The 19,376-nt window shown below is 38.7% G+C and overlaps 1 protein-coding gene across 1 annotated transcript; it reads left to right on the top strand.

Moving 5' to 3' along the window:
• The first annotated feature begins 849 nt into the window (after window positions 1-849).
• S100Z (S100 calcium binding protein Z) lies at window positions 850-13,825 on the top strand. Its single transcript, XM_014053660.2, has 4 exons — window positions 850-911; window positions 1,425-1,566; window positions 7,020-7,183; window positions 12,655-13,825. The coding sequence occupies exons 2-3, from the start codon at window positions 1,426-1,428 to the stop codon at window positions 7,176-7,178; spliced, it is 300 nt and encodes a 99-aa protein (XP_013909135.1). The 5' UTR covers window positions 850-911; window position 1,425; the 3' UTR covers window positions 7,179-7,183; window positions 12,655-13,825.
• Window positions 13,826-19,376: the final 5,551 nt, after the last annotated feature.

Genomic DNA, 19,376 nt, shown 5'->3' with positions numbered 1-19,376 from the left:
AAAATTTAAATCTCAAAACAATATACTGAAATATTTCTTTTTTTAAAATTGGTAAAGAGTGACACCATCTTTCTAGCTAGTTAAACCCATGACAATATTCTATTTTGTAAAAGAAAAGACATGGTGTTTTAGCCTGTTTGATTTGAACAAGGAAAGAATATCTAAACTCAAACTGATAGTTAGGTGGATACCCATGGGCCTTCCACAATTGTTTGCCTTTATGTATACTGCAGGGCTCTTAAAAACTAAATGTATCATCCGAGATATAAATTTTCTTTGCATTAAATGAAACATACTTAATAGAAGAGATTGAAGAGTATGTTTTACTTAACTTAGTGCCTATGTTCATTTTCCCCTTGCCCTGTCCCTCAACTCTCCTAACACACTTCGAAAAACCCATATGGAACCATTGTTGCCCCAAAGTAGAATGCACCTGTGTGGAAAGAAATTAACAGGGATTGATTACGCATGCTGCCTCAGCCTCTTAGGGAAAGGATGGGAAATAAATTCCATAAATAATAAGAGAATTCATTGTATCCTCTCGTTCAGTATTGCAGTTCCTGTGTTTTCCCAGGGGACTGGCATCCTAGCAACTTAATTGGATTTCCGACCTCTATAGCTTAATGAACTGGTAGCCATTCTGCTCTCAGCTCCTAACATAGTTGCTCAGGGAAGCCAACCAGCCTACGGAAGGACTCCAGGGGAAAGACACCAACACCTGTTGACAGTTAACAGGCTGTCACAAATAAAGCGAAAGTTGAGAGTTGGGGCTTTTTGTCATTGGTGATTTCCTTCTAGAAGCTCTGGGGAATTAGAAGAGATTGGGTGGGACTTTCAGGATAAAACCAAAGAGATTCTATACAGTACCTGCTGGAGACAGTACTTGTTTGGAACTGCTTTATCTGAAACAGGTAGGTGCGAAAACTCCTGAATGTTGTATTTAAATACTCCTATTGGTATTATAAATGTTTTGTTTCTTTACCCCTGGGGTTGCATTTTTGGAGCCGAGGCCCCAAAAATGGTTAAATTAGAGCAAAAAAACAAGTGAATTGCATTGAATTGTTCATCTGGTCATTTGACAACATCTACACATCTCTCTCCCTCTTTTCTTCCACTGGCCATTTGTCTGCAATGTTGAGAGGAGATGAGCATCCCATTTGTTTTAGGGACTTCTGGTTGTGTAGTCTGCTTTGCTGTATTTGAGGAACTTGAACGTGTCTTCCAGGATTCGTCTCTAGAAACTGTTCTCCTCACTTAGCATGGTAAACAACAACTGTGTGCTCTTGACTAAAGCAGCAGAGAGGTTGGATGCTATGCTAATGAATTTCTGATGAGTGGTGTGTTTGTTTGTTTGCGCAAAACGGAGTAATTGCCTTTTTGGAACATTTGTGAAAGCCGGCCATTAGCTTCTGATTCTTTTGCAGTATGCCATCACAACTGGAGGGTGCGATGGATACCTTAATCAGAGTCTTTCATCATTACTCTGCCAAAGAAGGGGATAAATACAAACTCAATAAAGGAGAACTCAAGCAACTTCTCACCAGTGAACTTACTGATTTCCTTGCGGTAAGAACAATTCTTCTTACGTATATTCTGTTGTTTATTTACAGTATTAGAAATAAAAATTGAGGAGGACTAGCTGTTGGTTGATGCTTGAAAAACATTTGACTTCCAGATAAGCAATCAGATGTTTTCTGCAATAGCAGATACATTATAGATATGCAATATTATGCCACTTCCAAGAGAATGAGTTCTTAGAACTAGGTAGCCTGGCATATTGGATTCATTATTATGGAAAGCACAATTATCATATTTTTTTATGTGGGAATGGGAAAATCATAAGTTGAGATCCTGCTTGTGAAGTGTGTTATTTATTCAAATGAAGCTCAGTAACAAAATGGCGTTAGTTAAGCCTAATAGTAAACCTTACCCTGTATTAGAAGTATTACAGAAGCACCTGATGCTTAATACATTATTAATTAGATAAAAATATAGACAAAAATAAAGTTTTTATTTAAAAAAAAGAATTAAAATACATAATTTCATATGAGTACCATTAAGAGGACTGAAAAAATAAAGTATTTGCTAGAACTAAATGGCCAATGCAATAGATTCTAGGAGAAATATTGTCTTAAATGCATACTCCAAACTTGGAGATGTATAATGCAAAAAATCCAATCCCAAATAGCCACCAATCTATTTCACTGTACAAAGCTGTTCAGAGTAAGATCTGTGAACATACTTCTAAAACTCAGATAGAAATAAATTGGATTTTATCAAGCTCATCTACAATAGTCCAGCCTTTTTATTTCCAGGAATACTGGACAAATACCTTTGTGAATTCATATGCTGGCCATTCTTAGATCTCAAAAAAGACAAAAAGCAAACTCCAGAGCCCACTCATAAACTTCTTATCTGGGGCCAGGAATCTTGTTGAAATAAACACTACTAAAGGCAGTTGGTTTCTCAATGGAGTTGATGAAATATCTCTGCTGTGCTGATGACATAAAAAGTTGATGTCTTTTATGTCATGTGCTGAAAAGAACTGCTACAATTTTTTTAATAAATCAGCAATACAGTTACCTGCATAGCATCCTAGAGGCATTTCAATCCTTGAAAAATATAACCATATTCATAAAACTTGAAATTTCATGAAATATTAATGGTCTTCTGCAAGAACGTCAAAATTTTGAAAGAACTCAATTAGAAGTCGGAAAAATTATGAGAGCTCAGTAATATCTTACAGGATTTTAGTGGACTCTAATAAGATTTTTGTTAATTTGGAGATGTGTAAGCAATCATGTTAAAGAATGTGGTGGCACCCATTCTGTAATTGACATTACCAAAAAGCGTAATATTATTTAGTTATTGTCACCAATTATATTTGGTGGAAGCTCAGGAGGAACAAAGCAGGTGGCTGCATCCTCACTGTTGCTAGAGATGAGGTTGAAGACAAGTAGGTTGATTTTGTAAATTAGTCACAAGATACAATTTTCAGGTGATTCAAGATCAATGTGGGAAAGTATAGCTTTAAGGATTTAAGGAGTTTGTTGTTTAGTCTGAAGACCATTAGTTTAATAAATATTTATTTAAAAATATTTATTAATTTTCCTGAATTGTTTACAGATAAACCATTCCAAACAGAAATATACACAAGCTGCATTTTTTTGATTCCATACCTTGATAGTGATAAATTGATAATGGCTTGTATGCCAATGCCAAATTTATTTCTGCAACCTGAATAATTCAAAATGACAGTTAGATATCTATATTTGTGTGTGTGGCTGAGTGTGTGGGGGGGAGAGAGAGAGAAAGAGAGAGAGAGAGAGAGAGAGGAGGGAGGGAGGGAGAGAGAGGAGGGAGGGAGAGAGAGAATATTTTATGAAATGAGATGTAGCAAAAGTGGCAGGTGATGATTAGCTGTACTTTTCTTCGTATTTAACTTTTCTCCATTTTAAATTCCTTTTATTCCCGATCATGTTCTATAGGCACCGTTGTTTTCCAATGTATTTTCAGTTGCCACATATCCTCCCAATAGCTTATCTTGCTGACCAAAAGGCAATTTTCGCAGTTTCCTTTCATCGTTCTCCCTTTCTTCCAAATCTAAATTTAGTTGCGAACATCTTAAATAATGTATTATTTCTCCGTTCCTTACCTTATTGGTTGCTAGGCATGCAAACATATGTCAAATGAAAGAGGTATTTGGCGTAATAATGACATTCAGGTCTCAGAGGACCCAACATCTTTCCAAAGCTTCTTTCTAAGGTAAACTAGCAACACTTTGTTATGGTATCTCCACATGATGTCATACCTTAGCTATTGATGTGCATTTTATCTCTCCAGCATCCCTCTTTCTCTTTTTAAAGATGAAAATATAATTACCCTGACATGCCTGGAAAGAAAGTACAATTTTCAAAAATATATTTCCTCAGCTATACTTTACCTAATTGTCCTCCTTTTGTCCTCCTTATATCCACATTGCTTGTTCCATACATCCAAAAAAGGCCCAGAAATGTTCCATACATTAAAAAAATTGCATCTGAATTTCAAAAGACATAAACGTAGAGTATTATCAAAGATGGCCCAAGAATATGCTAAAGAACAGTTAAAATCAGTAAGGCATTTCATTCACAGAATACACTAGAAATGTTATTGATTTAGTCATTTGACCATATTAAAAGTATATAATTAATAGAAATATACAAATATATACAAAGAAAACAATAGGGTATGTTCATAGTAAGTACTCCCCCTTGCAGTTAACCCATCTGAGGTAAATATTCTGTCCTCTTCAAAATGGCCTTGATATAAAGAGTGTGGTTTTACTCATTCCTTGCAAAAAGCAAGACAGTTCCCCAGGGTTCCCCAATACTTTTTAGTTTTTAAATAAAAATCTAAATAAGCAGCCCTTTCCGCCGAATACTGTTTGCAGTCAAAAAGAATATGTCATAATGTCATCAGTGACTGGTGCTCCACAAATACCATCTTTCTTCAAATGGAGCTCCATGAAACCTCCCATGTCTTACCATGGAGCCTAGTTCCTCAAAATGAGCTCCAAAAAAAAAAGAGGCTCTTTTGAGATGTTGAGGCATATAAATTGTTAAATATTGTTCTAACTGGGAGATTAATTTATGCTGAGCCATTGTACCTATTTAAATGCTGCAGTAGCATCGTGAGCATCAATGACTCTTTGTCTGAAAGCTTCCTTGGCTTGGGAATTGAATGGAGAATCCATATTGTGAGATGACATTGGAAAGTTGGGCAGCCCAAGCACAAGATACAATGGCTCTTCAAAACACAAATTTGGTAATCTATGATTCACAAATTGATTAGAAACTGTATAGGCTCTAAATATAATTTCCTATCTATGCTAAATACATACAGTCACATATGACTGCCAAGAAAAGCTCCCACCATAAGAGGGGGTTCCCCAATCCCCAGTCCTGGCCCAGTGCTGGGCAATAACCCATTAGCAACTGGGACGTGGACATAGAGGGTGAATGTGTGAATGCGTGAAGCTGCATTTGTGAAGTGGCACCCATGTGCATGTGAAACCACCCTTTCTTTCCCCACTGCCACCACCTCCACAGCACCCCCCATCACCACCAGTCTACTGAGCTGGAAAGGGTGGAGATTGTTGCATTATAGCAGGGATGTCAAACTCAAGGCCCAGGGGCCAGATTTGGCCTCCAGGGTGCTTAGATCTGGCTCACGGGGCCACCCTGGAAATAGCGAAGGACTGGCCCACGATGCCTCTGCCAGCAAAAATGGGCTTCAGAGCTCCGTTTTCAATCAGTAGAGAGTTGCAGGAGGTGGTCACAGCTGAAAACAAAGCTCAGGACCCCGTTTTTACTGGCAGAGTACTCAGGCCACCACAGGCACCCCTGACATGAGTAATGTCAAGCTGGCCATGCCCACCCTGCCCCCCTAAGGTGAAACACAACTCTGATGTGAACCTCAATGAAATTGAGTTTGACATCCCTGCATTACATTTCTGGGGAGAATGTGGTTTTTGCTGCACTATTTGTCCCTATGCAGTATTTCACTAACATTGTTCTACAGAGATGAGGAAGGAGAGAAATATGATCTAGGCATCTGTAGCCTATTTATTCTAAGAAAAGTGTCATCTTAAAAATGTGCAGCCTGGTAAAAGCAGAAAGGAGAATTTTTAAAAAAATCAATCATCACTTTTCTTGGATTGGATTCTTTTTACCCTGTGCAGCAACTTACTGAGATATCTCCTGAGTGGATGATTTCTCAGACTTTAAGTTGGCTGCACAATTTTGTAGGTGAGGTAAAAGTAACAAACTGTGTACTATATTTAGGTTCAGGACAAGTCCACCTGAGCTGTGAGCTTCAATTCTCTTTTCTTTGATCTTAACTAGATTATAAAGTTATGTCATACCCTAGTGAGCAACTGCCCTTTGATAGCTTTTTAAGAGTTTAAATATACAAAGTCCAATAATGACCAAAGTGACCATATGATCAGTTTGGGAAAATCAACCTTCTCTAGACATTTTCTTGCAAACTCCTCTCCCAAAGGAGGCAGGGGGCGGGGGTTCCAACAAAATTATTTATTTTAATTACATTTGTTTTTAAACCTGGATCCTATGTGTGTGCCTATGGGGATTTTATGAATCAAGTGGTGAAGGATGGTGGGAATTTAAACCTTCCTACCTGTGCTCAGTGGCATTGATCAAGATTGCTCCCTTTACATTATGCACTAAAAACAAAATCACAACCCTGCATGTGATGACTTTAACACAGGCTGGTCAATGTTTTAGACACCAGAACCACAGTTAAAAGTTTTAGAGAAGAAAGAGAGACTGCAGTGAGAAGGTTGATGGCACAAAATGGCTGCATCATCTTATAGGTGAGGTCAGGATTTGATTCATTTAACTGAACAATAGAAGTAGGAGAAACATTTTTATTATTTATTTGTTTGTTTATCTATTTATCTATTTATTTATTTTTTCATATTCCTTAATAGAGAGAGGCTCTGGGAAGTGTACAAATATAGTCAGTAAAATTAAACATTAAAATCAGAATAATTTAGGATTAATTTTTTTAAAATTATACAACATTGTAAAAATGTCAAAAAATGAAGAATTCCAAAATGGTGGATTAGGTTAGTAGTAGGGAGTGGGGTGTCTTATGGTGCCAAACAGCCCAACCCAAGATTGTGGGGTCCGTGTGTCCCATATACAAGGCTACACAGCCAGGTTTTGACCCCATTGAGGAAGGCCAAAAGATTGGGGGCTTTTCTCACCTCTTGATAATAAATTGTTGGAAAGATTAAAAATAAAATCCATGCATATTAAAACTAGGGACTGCTACTGAGACAAACACAGGCTACAGACGCTGTTGTGACAATGGTAAATGTCACTGTTCATATAAAAATTCCCCAAGGTTTACAGAGAAAGCATATACATAGCCTCAAGCAACCAAAAAGAAATCTCTAATGTAACTCCCATGCCTCAAACAATTTTGTATGCTATTCTTTTTTTTTTCTTTTATAGTGTCAAAAGGATCCCCAGCTGGTCGATAAGATCATGCACGATCTTGATATTAACAGAGATAATGAAGTGGATTTTAATGAATTTGTGGTTTTGGTTGCTGCCTTGACTGTTGCGTGCAATGATTTCTTTGAGGAGCAAATGAGGAAAAAAGGAGAATAGGAATGGTAAGTAACACAAAGTTTAATAACTGTCCTGTGTAGTTTTTCTTTTGATTGATAATTAACCTGAATAGTCTGATGTGTCTGGGATATTATGGATATATTGGCATTATTTAGGAATATCAAACACCTTCTTAATTGAATATCCATTCAAACCAGACATCCCAAAGTTAGAAAAGTTTAAAAAAAATGTTAAAGGCATTGCATTGAGATAAAAATCTTACTTTATAACCAGATCTTTACCATACATAAGTTGACAACACTTGAAGTTTCACTCCACACCTGGCAATGGAGACATCTAGAATAGGAACTTGTGTTCTGTTCTTCAGGGGTCAGAAATTATGTAAACTAGTGCAGAAAATTGTAACAAATCAACAAACTAGACTCTAATTTAAATAAAGATCCATGGATGTGTCTTCTTGTTCCCCTTTCTTCTTTGCCATAGTTTAAGTAACCACTATTTAAAATCTTTGCTTGTTGTGTCTATAGAATTTGCAGGAAAAACACCATCAAAATTTGTGAGCCTTCAGGGTTATAATAGAAAAGCATCTCTGTAGGCTTCTAACCTGCCAGAAGGTGAGCATTCAGCTCATACAAGAACAACACAAGAAAAATCACAGATGCTTACAATCCTCAAATGAGCATTAAAGAGAGTCATTCTAGGAGTAGCCTTTCCTGCCCTGCCCTAATTGGGAAGTTATACTTATGTATTCTGTACATGTTCCTTGCCACAGCTTTTTAGATGTTCAGGACAACAGAGATAGGTAGTCTTTTAATATACATCTTCTTCAAGCCAATTGTTTCCCCTGTAGAGTCCTTAAGCCCTTGCTTGGTGGGGAAAGTATTGATAGTAATTGGGAAGAATCTATCCTGGAAAAACCCTCTCTCCCAAAAAGGGATTGACTAAAGGGATTAATTTTAAATGGAAATATATACCATCAACCCCAGCAGATGGTTTTGAGAGTGAGCAACTGGACAAGACTGAGAGGCCTTCATTCCTACTCTAGACAGAAGAGTCAGGGCTTGATGTACTGGTGGGATTCTACTGGTTTGGATGAACCTGTAGCGCCAAAGATCAGCTGGGAGTGAACCTGTTTGCTCTCATGAGCAAATGGGCCCACTGCCCCTGCGCTTTATCTACCTTTATCTTCTCAGCTAAGTCACACGGCAGAGTGGATTGCCATGCCTCAGCTGTTTTTCTTCCCAAGCAGCAATCCAGAAAGTAAGTGTTCGCTAAACTGTGCACACGCCCGAAGCGTGCACAGTTTAAACCAGTAGGATCCCACCCCTGGTTGATGGGCATAGTCAGGACAGTCTGATGGCACTGTGCCAACTTTTCCCCAGTTGACAGAAGATCCATCCAAACAGAGGATGTTTTCAGACAGTCAAGGAAATACCAACCCTGTTTAAGTTAAAAATATTCTCATTGCTTAATAACAAAATACCATAAAACAGTAACACCAATAATTAATATATAAAAAGTTATTTGAAAAATATGTGAAAAAGTAGGCAAAAAATCTAGGAATAGATTCTACTACTAAATTGTTGGCCCAGCAGGTTGGCTTTCATGTATTGCAAGGAAGAGCCGAGGTGGTGCAGTGGTTAGGGTGCAGTACTGCAGGCCACTTCAGCTGACTGTTATCTGCAGTTCAGTGGTTCTAATCTCACCGGCTCAAGGTTGACTCACCTTTCCATCCTTCCGAGGTGGGTGAAATGAGGACCCAGATTGTGGGGGCGATATGCTGACTCTGTAAACCGCTTAGAGAGGGCTGAAAGCCCTATGAAGTGGTATATAAGTCTAACTGCTATTGCTATTGCTATAACATTTGGAGGGGTGTGGGTGTGTGGATGGTAGGAGCTCAGGGCTATCTTTCACATCATGGATGCTATAGTAGAAAAAAATGTTTTCAACCACAATTAAATGTGTATCATTAATCTGAATTATGGCAGGATAATTTAATTCTTGAGTAGACCTACAGAGAAGCAAATAATTATCAGATATGTACCTTTTGAGCTACTAAGAATGACATAAATGGACATAAATGACTTAACTTGATAACTAATTGGCCACCAGAGCAGACTTTTCAACTCAAAACAAGCCATTTTGACCCCTAAAGCAGAATGTCCACCATGAAAAAAATAAATCCAGGTACTAACAACCCTGACCTTTGATAATATTTAAAGTCTGCTCCCAGAGGCAGATGTTTCAGGCTGCCTAATGCTGGGTAGTTGAACAGAGAAGTTATGGGAAAAGGAGAGAGATTCATGAATCTGCCAGCTGGACATTTTTATTTTCGAAATAGCAAAATGACAGTTATTCTTGTCTTCCAAGGTGGAGAAAACAAATTGGGAGAGAAAACTTTGGATGGGAAGCATATCCAGTCTGTATTATATAATTTGCCCTTCAGGTTTAAAAATTTTCTAGAACTTAAGAGTGTCTGTTTGTTTATTCTCCCCCCCCCCCCCATACACACACACTTTCCAGTTTGGGCAATTACAGCCTTGATGTAATGGGATGAAAACAATTCCATAGGAAACCTGGCCCGATGCCATATAGGGCTTTAAAGGTCATCACCAACATCTTGAATTGGATTCAGAAGCAGACTGGCATCCAATGCAGCTCCTGCGGCAGAGGTGTCACATGTATTATTCTTGGACTGCATATAACTGCCCACAAGACTGCATTCTGTACCAACTGAAGCTTCTGGGTACTTTTAAAAGGTAGCCCCATGTGGACTACACCTTAATGTCAAAATGGGAGTTGACCAGGCATGAGTGACTGAACCTCCCTGTCCAGGAAAAGGCATAACTGGTGCACAGTATGAAGATGAGCAAAGGCCTCCTAGCTACAGCTCTCTCTGGTCTTCAAGCAGGCACATGAAAGGACTCCCAGATTACACACTGGGTTTGTCTTAGTAGTCCAACCCATCCAATATCAAATTGAGGAACCCACTCATAGCCGCCTTATCTTACCAGGTTCAGCTGAAGTTGTTTGATTGTTTCCCATCCAGGAGGCCACAGTCTCCAGACACTGCAAAAGAATGAGTGATGTCCATGGGATCTATCACTTCACCTACAATGGAGATAGATACTTGTGTATCCCAACATACTGGTGATACCTCATACCTTGGTAATAGATTATCTCATGCAGTGATTTCACATAGATGTTAAAAAGGAGTGGAGAAAGCACTGCACCCTATACAGCAAAAACCACCGGGACCATCAGGTTGAGAAGGTTTTAGAGAATGAGAAAGTCAAGATCTTGTGGGACTTCAGAATCCAGACTGACAGGCACTTGGCCCACAACACACCTGACCTAACAATAGTTGAAAATAAAAAAAGTATGGTTCATTGACATTGCAATACCTGGAGATGCACGAATTGAAGATAAACAGCAAGAAAAAATCACAAAGTACCGGGACTTGCAAATTGAAGTTGAGCGACTGTGGAAAAAGAAATTGTGTGTTGTCCCGATTGTAATTGGAGCCCTTGGAGCAATACCCAAAGGGTTACCTCGCTATTTGGAAATTTTAAATTTATCAGACTTGAACATTCTGATTCTACAAAAAATCACCCTACTTAGAACAGCTTATATCCTCTGATGTTACTTTAACATTTCTTAGGTCCTTGGTTAGGACTCGAGCTGTTGAGCTACCAACCAACCCCAAAGGCTGTGAATCTCACCAAAGATTAACCAAATGATGATGATGATGATGATGATGATGATGATGATGATGATGATGATGATGATAAGTTGTAAAGGGCCTAAATGTACAATTTATTGACATTGCGGTACCAGGAGATGCCATAGTTGAAGAAAAAGAACTAGAAAAAATCACGAAATACCATGACCAGGCCATCAAAACTACCTAATTATGGATGAAACATGTAACAGTGATACCCATTGTCATCGGGGCGGTTCCACCACAAATCCGCGAAGCCCTTATCCGCGGAGACATAAGCGCGAAGACTAATTCGTGCCGTTCGAAGCGCTAAGGAAAAACGCGACCCTACCGCGATGACATAATCGCGGAGGGCAAATCCGCGCATTCCCAAGCACTCAGCATCCTAAACCTAACCCTAAACCTAACCCTAAACCTAACCCTAAACCTAAACCTAAACCTAACCCTAAACCTAACCCTAAACCTAACCCTAACCCTAACCCTAAACCTAACCCTAAACCTAACCCTAACCCTAAACCTAACCCTAAACCTAACCCTAACCCTAACCCTAACCCTAACCCTAACCCTAACCCTAACCCTAACCCTAACCCTAAACCTAACCCTAACCCTAACCCTAACCCTAAAACAAACCCCTAAACCTAATCCTAACCCTTACCTTAATTTAAATCCGCTTTCTGCCGCCGTGCTGTTTTAAAGCACCCTTCTGTCGCCGCGCTGTTGTCGCGGCGGTGATAACACGCGGTGATGTCGTCGCGGCTTTAGCAACGCAATTTTATCACTGCTATTTTGACGAGCGCGGTTTTGTCGTGCCACGCATCGGGGCACTTGGTACCATGTCCAAGAATTTTATAAAATACATCAACAAATTGCAGCCTCAGTGGAGGAAATGCAAAAAACTGTGGAACTGCAAAAAACTGTGTTACTTGGAACACTGTATATTTTAAGAAGGTACTTGGTTGATACCTAGGACGCTGGCAGCAATCTGTATCAACCATTAGCAACAGTCAATTGTATTTGTGATGCATTTTTGAATATTCAGTTGACTGAGTTTCATGTATAATAAATACAATATAATAATAGTAACAATAATGTTATTGTTATTGTTATTAACAATGCTGCCATCTCATTAAATCACCACTTCCCATATATTTGTTCATAATCATAATATGATCATCTTCATAAAAATAGAATGTAAGGTAAAAGCAACTTTCGGGTTTTATTTTTGTCTTGGTGCTTTTGAGTCATTCTTGACTCCTGGCAATTACTTGGACAAGTCTGTGTAGTTTCTTAAGATTTTCAGGAGTGGTTTCCTATTGCCTACTTCCTGTGACTGAGACAAAGCGACTGGCCCAAGGTCACCCAACTAGAACTCATGGTTTTCTGGTTCGTAACAAGACATCTTAAATGAGCAGTCCCCAGTCCTTCCGACTCTGTGGATTCGCAGCAACCGCAATGGCAGAGGTGGAGGGGATGATTTTGTGCACGCTGCTTGCACAAATGCAGCTTCCTGTGTTCACACACTTGCCCAACACTTGCATGGCCTGGTTCCCAAGGGGCCATGGCCTGGCACCAGACTGCAGACCAGCGGTTGGAGACCCCTGGCATAAATCACTACACCAAACTGATTCTCGTCTTCAGTTTAAAGACTTTTAAAATTCTCTTAATGATACCTGCATTTGTATCTATAACCTAACCTATTTTTTTACTCCTACTTTTAAGCATACAGTAATTTTAAAATGGACAACTTTCATCTCCTAAGGTTGATTGTTTCATATTTCTTTCTCTGCACTGCAGGCCAAAACTACCTTTTGGACGTGATGGGAGAGAATAACTTCAGCTGAAGTAGATTTCATGTCTTCTGTTCCCCCGTTTCCCTTGATACTGATGTTTGGCATTCCCTCCTCTTCTAATAGTATATGTTTTCCCAATAATATTGTTTTTTTTTTCTTTTATATCAGTGCATGTAAACAGCTTGTTCATAAGTGAAGTGCATTTGGTAAGTCTGTCAATGTAGCATTTGTGAACACAAAGGAGGATGTAAATACATTTATTATATGTATTGGATTCATTTCCATATTATATTTGATATGCTGCCTTGCCACCTTGATTGGATCCTAGAGAAAGATGAAATAGAAGCTCAGAATCCCAAATAATAAAAGGCTTTTCTGTGGGGGGATGATAGTGGTTTCTTAGATTTAGGCACACCATTTTGTGCTTCATTTGTGGAGATAGCTTATAGTGCAGGGGAGTCAAACTTGCGTCATCACGGTAGCATCACGTGATGTATTTCAACTTTTTCCTCCTTCGCTAAACTGGCCGTGGGCAGAGCATGACGCATCTGGCTCACAGGCTTTGAGTTTGACAGCCCATCTAGACTGGGATTACATAGCCTTTCCACAGTGAGGCATTGCGCAGCAGTGTTCTAAGATGGCTAAACCAGAACATTTGCTGTTTGTTAATACATCATAGCTCAAATATAGAATCAGCAAAGAGCAACCAAATAACATTTCCCCCAGATAGTGCCAGCAGCCTTTAAAGATTTAAAGATAATTCAGCAGCTGGTCAGCTCTTCTCTCTGCTGAAAATTTATAGCATAAATATTGTCTACTGAAATCTTTTTTTTTTAGCTGGCGGCACTCTTGCTAAATGGCAGCCATAGCAAGTGTAATCAGCCCCAAAATATCAATCCACTGGAAGGAACTTTGGGGGAAAGTTTCCTCATCATTCTAACTCCCATGGACCTCCCTGGCAGCTCTCATCTCTTGCTGCTGCTTGCCTGTTTGTTTGGCAAGAGCGCATCCTTCTAAGCCAAACACTGGGATCCAGCCACCTAATCTCCGTACATTCTGGAAATTTGTTTTTATTTTATTTATTATGTTCCACTGGTATTACTATGCTTAAAGAATCCCATACATGACTACATATTTTGTTGAGAATAAAGATGATGCTGGCACTTACACTGTAACATATTTCCCATGTATTTATTTTGAATTAAGGGGATCTTTAAAATAGTAAAAGTCATGGCTGACAGGAATTATCCTGGACACCAACCAGAGCTTGCTCTTGGGACACATTGTGCCCTTCAGCATCAGATAAATTACCCGTGATTTAATCCAATGACAACAAATGCATCCAGTGGTGGGATTCAGCCAGTTCGCACCTATTTGAATTTGAATTTGAATTTATTATATTTCTATGCCGCCCTTTTCCCAGAAGGGACTCAGGGCGGCTCACAACCCAAGTCAGGGGGGGGGGATAGGGGTTACAAATAGGGGGGGAGACATAGACAAACAATACCACAATTTTAAAAACAACTCAACAGCCACAACCATTCGAGCGGGGACAGGAACTCATCAGCCCCAGGCCTGTTGGAACAGCCAGGTTTTAAGGGCTTTGCGGAAAGCCTGGAGGGTGGTGAGGGTCCGAATCTCCACGGGGAGCTCGTTCCAGAGGGCCGGAGCAGCCACAGAGAAGGCCCTCCTCCGAGTGGTCGCCAGTCAGCATTAGCCAGTGGATGGAATTCGGAGGAAGCCTAATCTGTGGGATCTAATCAGTCTATTGGAGGTAATTGGCAGCAGGCGGTCTCTCAAGTTCAGGAGAACCGGTTTTTACTTTCTAAGTAGTTCAGAGAACCTGTTGTTGGAAGAAATCTTGTTTTGTTTTTTTCCAATTTACAGGAAGGGAAGCAGGAAGGAAACATTCTGGTGTTGTTTCTAGCCTAATCTTTATTGGCCTACTTACAGAAACTTCCTTTCTTATTACATTGTAACAGCTAAGGTTCATCACCGTGAGTGATATTGAGTTAGCCACGCCCAAATGGACACATGACCACCGAGCCACACCTACCCAGCTGGTCCTTAGGTCAGAGAACCGGTTGTTCAATTATTTGAATCCCACCACTGAATGCATCCCTTACTTCATCTGACACTGATTGAATCCCCTAATAGGCTTGGTTTTAATGGGTTATGGAGAGTGAAAGGGGAATAGGTTTATGAGTTTTATTATCCCACTCTGGCTTCTTATGTACACCTGTGGACTAGCATTCATAATACCTTCCCAGAGACCTCTGGTTGAAATCTTAATTTCTTTTCTTGAGGAAACTTCCATACAGTGATCCTTTTGCATGTGAAGGCAAGTATGTCACTCTATTTACAGGATTCAGAAACAGTCTTTCTTTCTCATCTTTCTTCCCACCATCCCTGAACTGCATTTCTTGATTAATTCATCCAAAAGGTGCCCTCCGACTCTTTGTTGTTTCATTTTAGACGTTTTGGCTTTAGAATACTATTATTGTAAAAATGACCTTATTTCTTTTCCTACTGAAACTTTATTTTTAATTTATCCTTTTTGGTCATGTTTTTAAAATGTGCAATAAAGTACTAGACAAATTTTGGTATGGGCATTTTTGAATACATGTTCAATACACGATAAACATGTTCATTAAGTGGAAAAACAGGCATTTCTAGTTCCACAATTCAATCCCAACTCAGGTGCAATCCATTACTCTTTGCTCTAAACATTTTAATGCTATTTTTTTCTATTAGATCAGTTGAAGAGACAGAGCAAGGGAGGTAATGTCAGAGAAAGGCTGAAGATTTATTTGCTCCTTTAATTAAATCACTCTATAGTCATGAAGTTAGTCTAGTCTTTGACTTTGAACAATGAAGTCAGGCCTTCATATGTGGGCCTAGCCAGACATTTCAGCTCTGCCATTAAACACTTACATTAAGAAAGTTGTTTATAGCAGAGAACCTGCTAAAAAAATCAATAGAAGAGCAAAAGCTATTTATGGTCTAATATCCTTTCTTTTACATTCGAGACCAGTAAAAGATACAGCAATGTCAAACAAGTGTGCCTCAAGTTCTTATAGAGTTTAGATTGTATTAAATGCCAATAACTGAGTGAGGAAGAAAAAAAACACAAGCTTGTATAGAATCCACATTTAATGACATGTATATATTTATACATCATTAAAAATAAAACCCAAAGCAGGAAATAATCACCTTTTGTGTCTGTTTAAATAGACTTTAAGAAGCACTTGGAGAAAATTACTCATTTAACAGCATTGTAGTAAGTCACTATTAATACGCCTTTGCAATCATTGTTGTAGCCAAAGATTAGAATAAGGTTTTGTTAACATTAAATGCCAATGGTTAACATCTAAATTTATCGCCTCTCCAAGTCACAGCATCTTTTCATCCTTTGGCATTAGCAGCATTATAAGCACATAACTGGGTCCAAAAGAATAGCATAAAAATATGGTAAGGGGGAAAAATAAATTTTGCAAGCAAAAATATGCTCAAGCTGTGAACTAAAAAAAAAACAACAACTCAGACTTAAATGAAAAAAATATGAAATGAACTTAAAACTAGGAAAATGGATGGAAAATAAAAGTAACAGCTTTACCGACATCAATCTTCAGCTAGTGCCAGGTGTAAAGATGTAGGTGAATATTTGCTGTAAATGCCAACTTCAGATTTGTAGTTGTGGAAGCAATTAGAGACCATCCCTTGGAGAGATGCATCTGTTTGTATTCTGCTATTCATTTCTGCACGCATCATCTCTAACCAAAACCAGTCCAGAAGAACATTTGAATTCAACCACTATGACAAAACAAAGTCCAATTCACCTGTCTTGGGGAGACAAATGGAATGGTAAGAAAGAATCAGTCAAGACAAGCTGCATATCACATTACTTACTATATTGTATCTTAGAGTAGCAAAAATCTTTCGAAGAAGTTTGAGCTATTGATGATGCTTTTTCAATACCATGTCTCTGGAGGATTTTTGATTATCAGTCTACAAATGATATGATGGTTCAGTGGCTGATATGCTGAGCTTGTCGATCAGAAGGTCAGCAGTTCAGCAATTTGAATCCCTAGCGCTGCGTAACAGAGTGAGCTCCTGTTACTTTTCCCAGATTCTGCCAACCTAGCAGTTCGAAAGCATATAAAAATGCAAGTAGAAAAATAGGAGCCACTTGGGTGGAAAGGTAACAGTGTTCCATGAACCTTTGGCGTTTAGTCATGCCGGCCACATGACCATGGAGATGTCTTCGGACAGCGCTGGCTCTTCGGCTTTGAAATGGAAATGAGCACCACTCCCTAGAGTCGGGAATGACTAGCACATATGTGTGGAGGGAACCTTTACCTTTATTACTAATGAATTGTTTATTTTTCGGAATCAGTTTAGTTGATTTACATCCTGACAAGTGATGTAAAAAATGCATTGATGTGCAATGGCTTGTTTTCAAGAAAATAAGCAAGTCTGTTAATGTTCTCTGCTGGGTATTACTATACAAATTTTATCCTTTTAAATCTATTTTTCATGATATGACAGAGTTTGTTTCCTAACTCCATTTAGAGACTGGAGTTTCCTTTAAGGGAAGGATAATTTGGGCTGTTCTTTCCCACAGAAGAGAATATTTGTAGCTCAGGCTCAACTGTGGGGTCCTTGGTGCTCTCTGAGATTGGTTGTTTTCTTGTAGATGTTTCATTACCAAACTAGATAGTCAGTGTCAGTGCTAGCGTTTAACTTTCTCATTTGAAATTTGAGTGAGTGAACACATAAGGAAACAGATTTTCACTATAAGGAAATAATTGCACATTCCCACTTGAACCATGGAATGCTATAAGGGGAAGAATATGATAAGCTGAACAATGTCCATAAAACACTTTTTTTATGGTCACATTTTTTAAGATCACATTTTTTTTTAGCGATCAATCTCATTTAAGAATGTAGAAATGTATCAGATTTGTTTCTCTTAATTTGTCATTCTTGCAGAAATCAGTTTCAATTGGGGGGGGGATCTTTTTTTTAATTGTCCTATTTCTATGCCAATTTATTTCTTAAGTTCAATTTGCAGTTCTACAGATGTTTGCACATTCCTAACATCTCCATATTTTTTCATAAATATATGCAGATTTCCCCATAATACACATTATTTCTATATTAGTAAACTACTTTGCAAGATTTAGAAAAACTAAATAGGTTCACTTTTGAAGGAAAATCAAAAATATTTTTCTTTATTTAATTCTATTATATCTTGAATTTTAAAAAGCAAGCTTAGGCTCTGCTCCATGGTGATTATGCTTATTTTTATTTGCTGTTTGTTGAGTATATGAATATATCCCATTGAGTTCAGAAGATAAACTTCTTTTATTGCAACTCTTCTTAGATTAGAACAACTGCTCCAATGTAGCTATTCTATTTATCTTGGGACTGGGACAGAGGTGATATTCAGCCAATTCTGACTGGTTCTGGTGGACCAGTAACAGAATTTTTGAGTAGTTCAGAGAACTACCGCCTCCCAAGTCCCAGCTGATTGTAGTCCCAGCTGATCGGTTGGGTCTTCTCTTGTTGCTGTGTACAGGAGAATGGAGCTGGAAAGCAGGTTATTGGGGTGGGGTGGGGTAGAATGTAGATTTTACAGTATCCTTGCCCTGGAGTGGGATGGAAATGGAGATTTTACAGTATCCTTCTGCTGTCACGCCCACCAAGCCACGCCATGCCCACCAAACCACGCCATGCCCACCAAGCCATGCACACAGAACCGGTAGTAAAAAAAATTGAATCCCACCACTGGATTGGGAGCCCCATAATTCCCAGCAAGATAGCTGGAAGTTATCATTCCACCATATCTAGGAGGTTTCTGGTTGAGGAAAAATCGATTTAAAATCTTAGGACAATGTTTCATGTCAACTCAAACAGTGCTAGCAAGACAGAACTGTGACACATCTGTTAGAAAGCCTACTGTGGCTCTAGCACAGTGCGAAATACAAGATTCTCTTATAAAATCAAAATCATGACAAAATGGTATTAGATTGAGTCACTCTGAAATCTAACACTCTCTAATCTCCATTATGAAAATTTATACCATATATGGTATACTTATTTTTAATTGTCTGCCTTAGTCTGCAAACCAGAGTGTCTTCAGTAAATGAAGATAGCCCATTTGCAGACAGCAAAGCAAAAGTAGAAGTAAATGATATACGTAATTTTCTATAATGGTTTTCATTGAATAACATTTCAGGAAGGTGGATTGTAAGCCACAGGATAATCAAATAAGAACTGGGTTGGAGCTGGTTAATAATTGGGGGTGGGGAGACACCGTTCAGAAATCCCAGCCTGTATAGTAAACTGGGAAGTAAAACAAAGAAACAAAAGAATCCCAGAATAAATCTTCTCTGCCTTATTGCCATGTAAATCACATGGATATTTATTTACCAAGCTGAGTTCATCAAAGGATAGAGTTACTTTTATCTGTCTGTTGACAGAACCTCTCCACCCAAAACATTGAGTATTGTAGCATATTTAGCATTTAATTACATTTATATTTTTATGTACTATAACTGACTTCATTTGAGAATAAATTAGTCTTTCTGATGTTAACAGTATGGAATAAAATTTAACATCAGTCTCAGATGATTTTTCACCTTCCCTTACATTAAAAAGTAATTGGCCCGATGAAGACCAATGAATGACAAGTTGTACCTTGGGCAGATGGAGGCGCACAGG

This window comes from Thamnophis sirtalis, unplaced genomic scaffold, assembly GCF_051295495.1.
Source record: "Thamnophis sirtalis isolate CommonGarterSnake01/CBP01778 unplaced genomic scaffold, rThaSir2_p1.2 scaffold_5, whole genome shotgun sequence".
Classification (NCBI taxonomy): Eukaryota; Metazoa; Chordata; class Lepidosauria; order Squamata; family Natricidae; genus Thamnophis; species Thamnophis sirtalis.
The sequence above is the reverse complement of the archived record's forward strand: the minus strand, read 5'-3'. Positions and strand labels throughout refer to the sequence as shown.

What these genes read in the sequence shown, in the direction of transcription:
- S100Z (XM_014053660.2), top strand. Translation starts at nt 1,426, where the DNA reads ATGCCATCACAACTGGAGGGTGCGATGGATACCTTAATCAGAGTCTTT. An exon ending in AACTTACTGATTTCCTTGCG is followed by an intron (nt 1,567 to 7,019) that starts GTAAGAACAATT and finishes TTTCTTTTATAG; the next exon opens with TGTCAAAAGGATCCCCAGCT.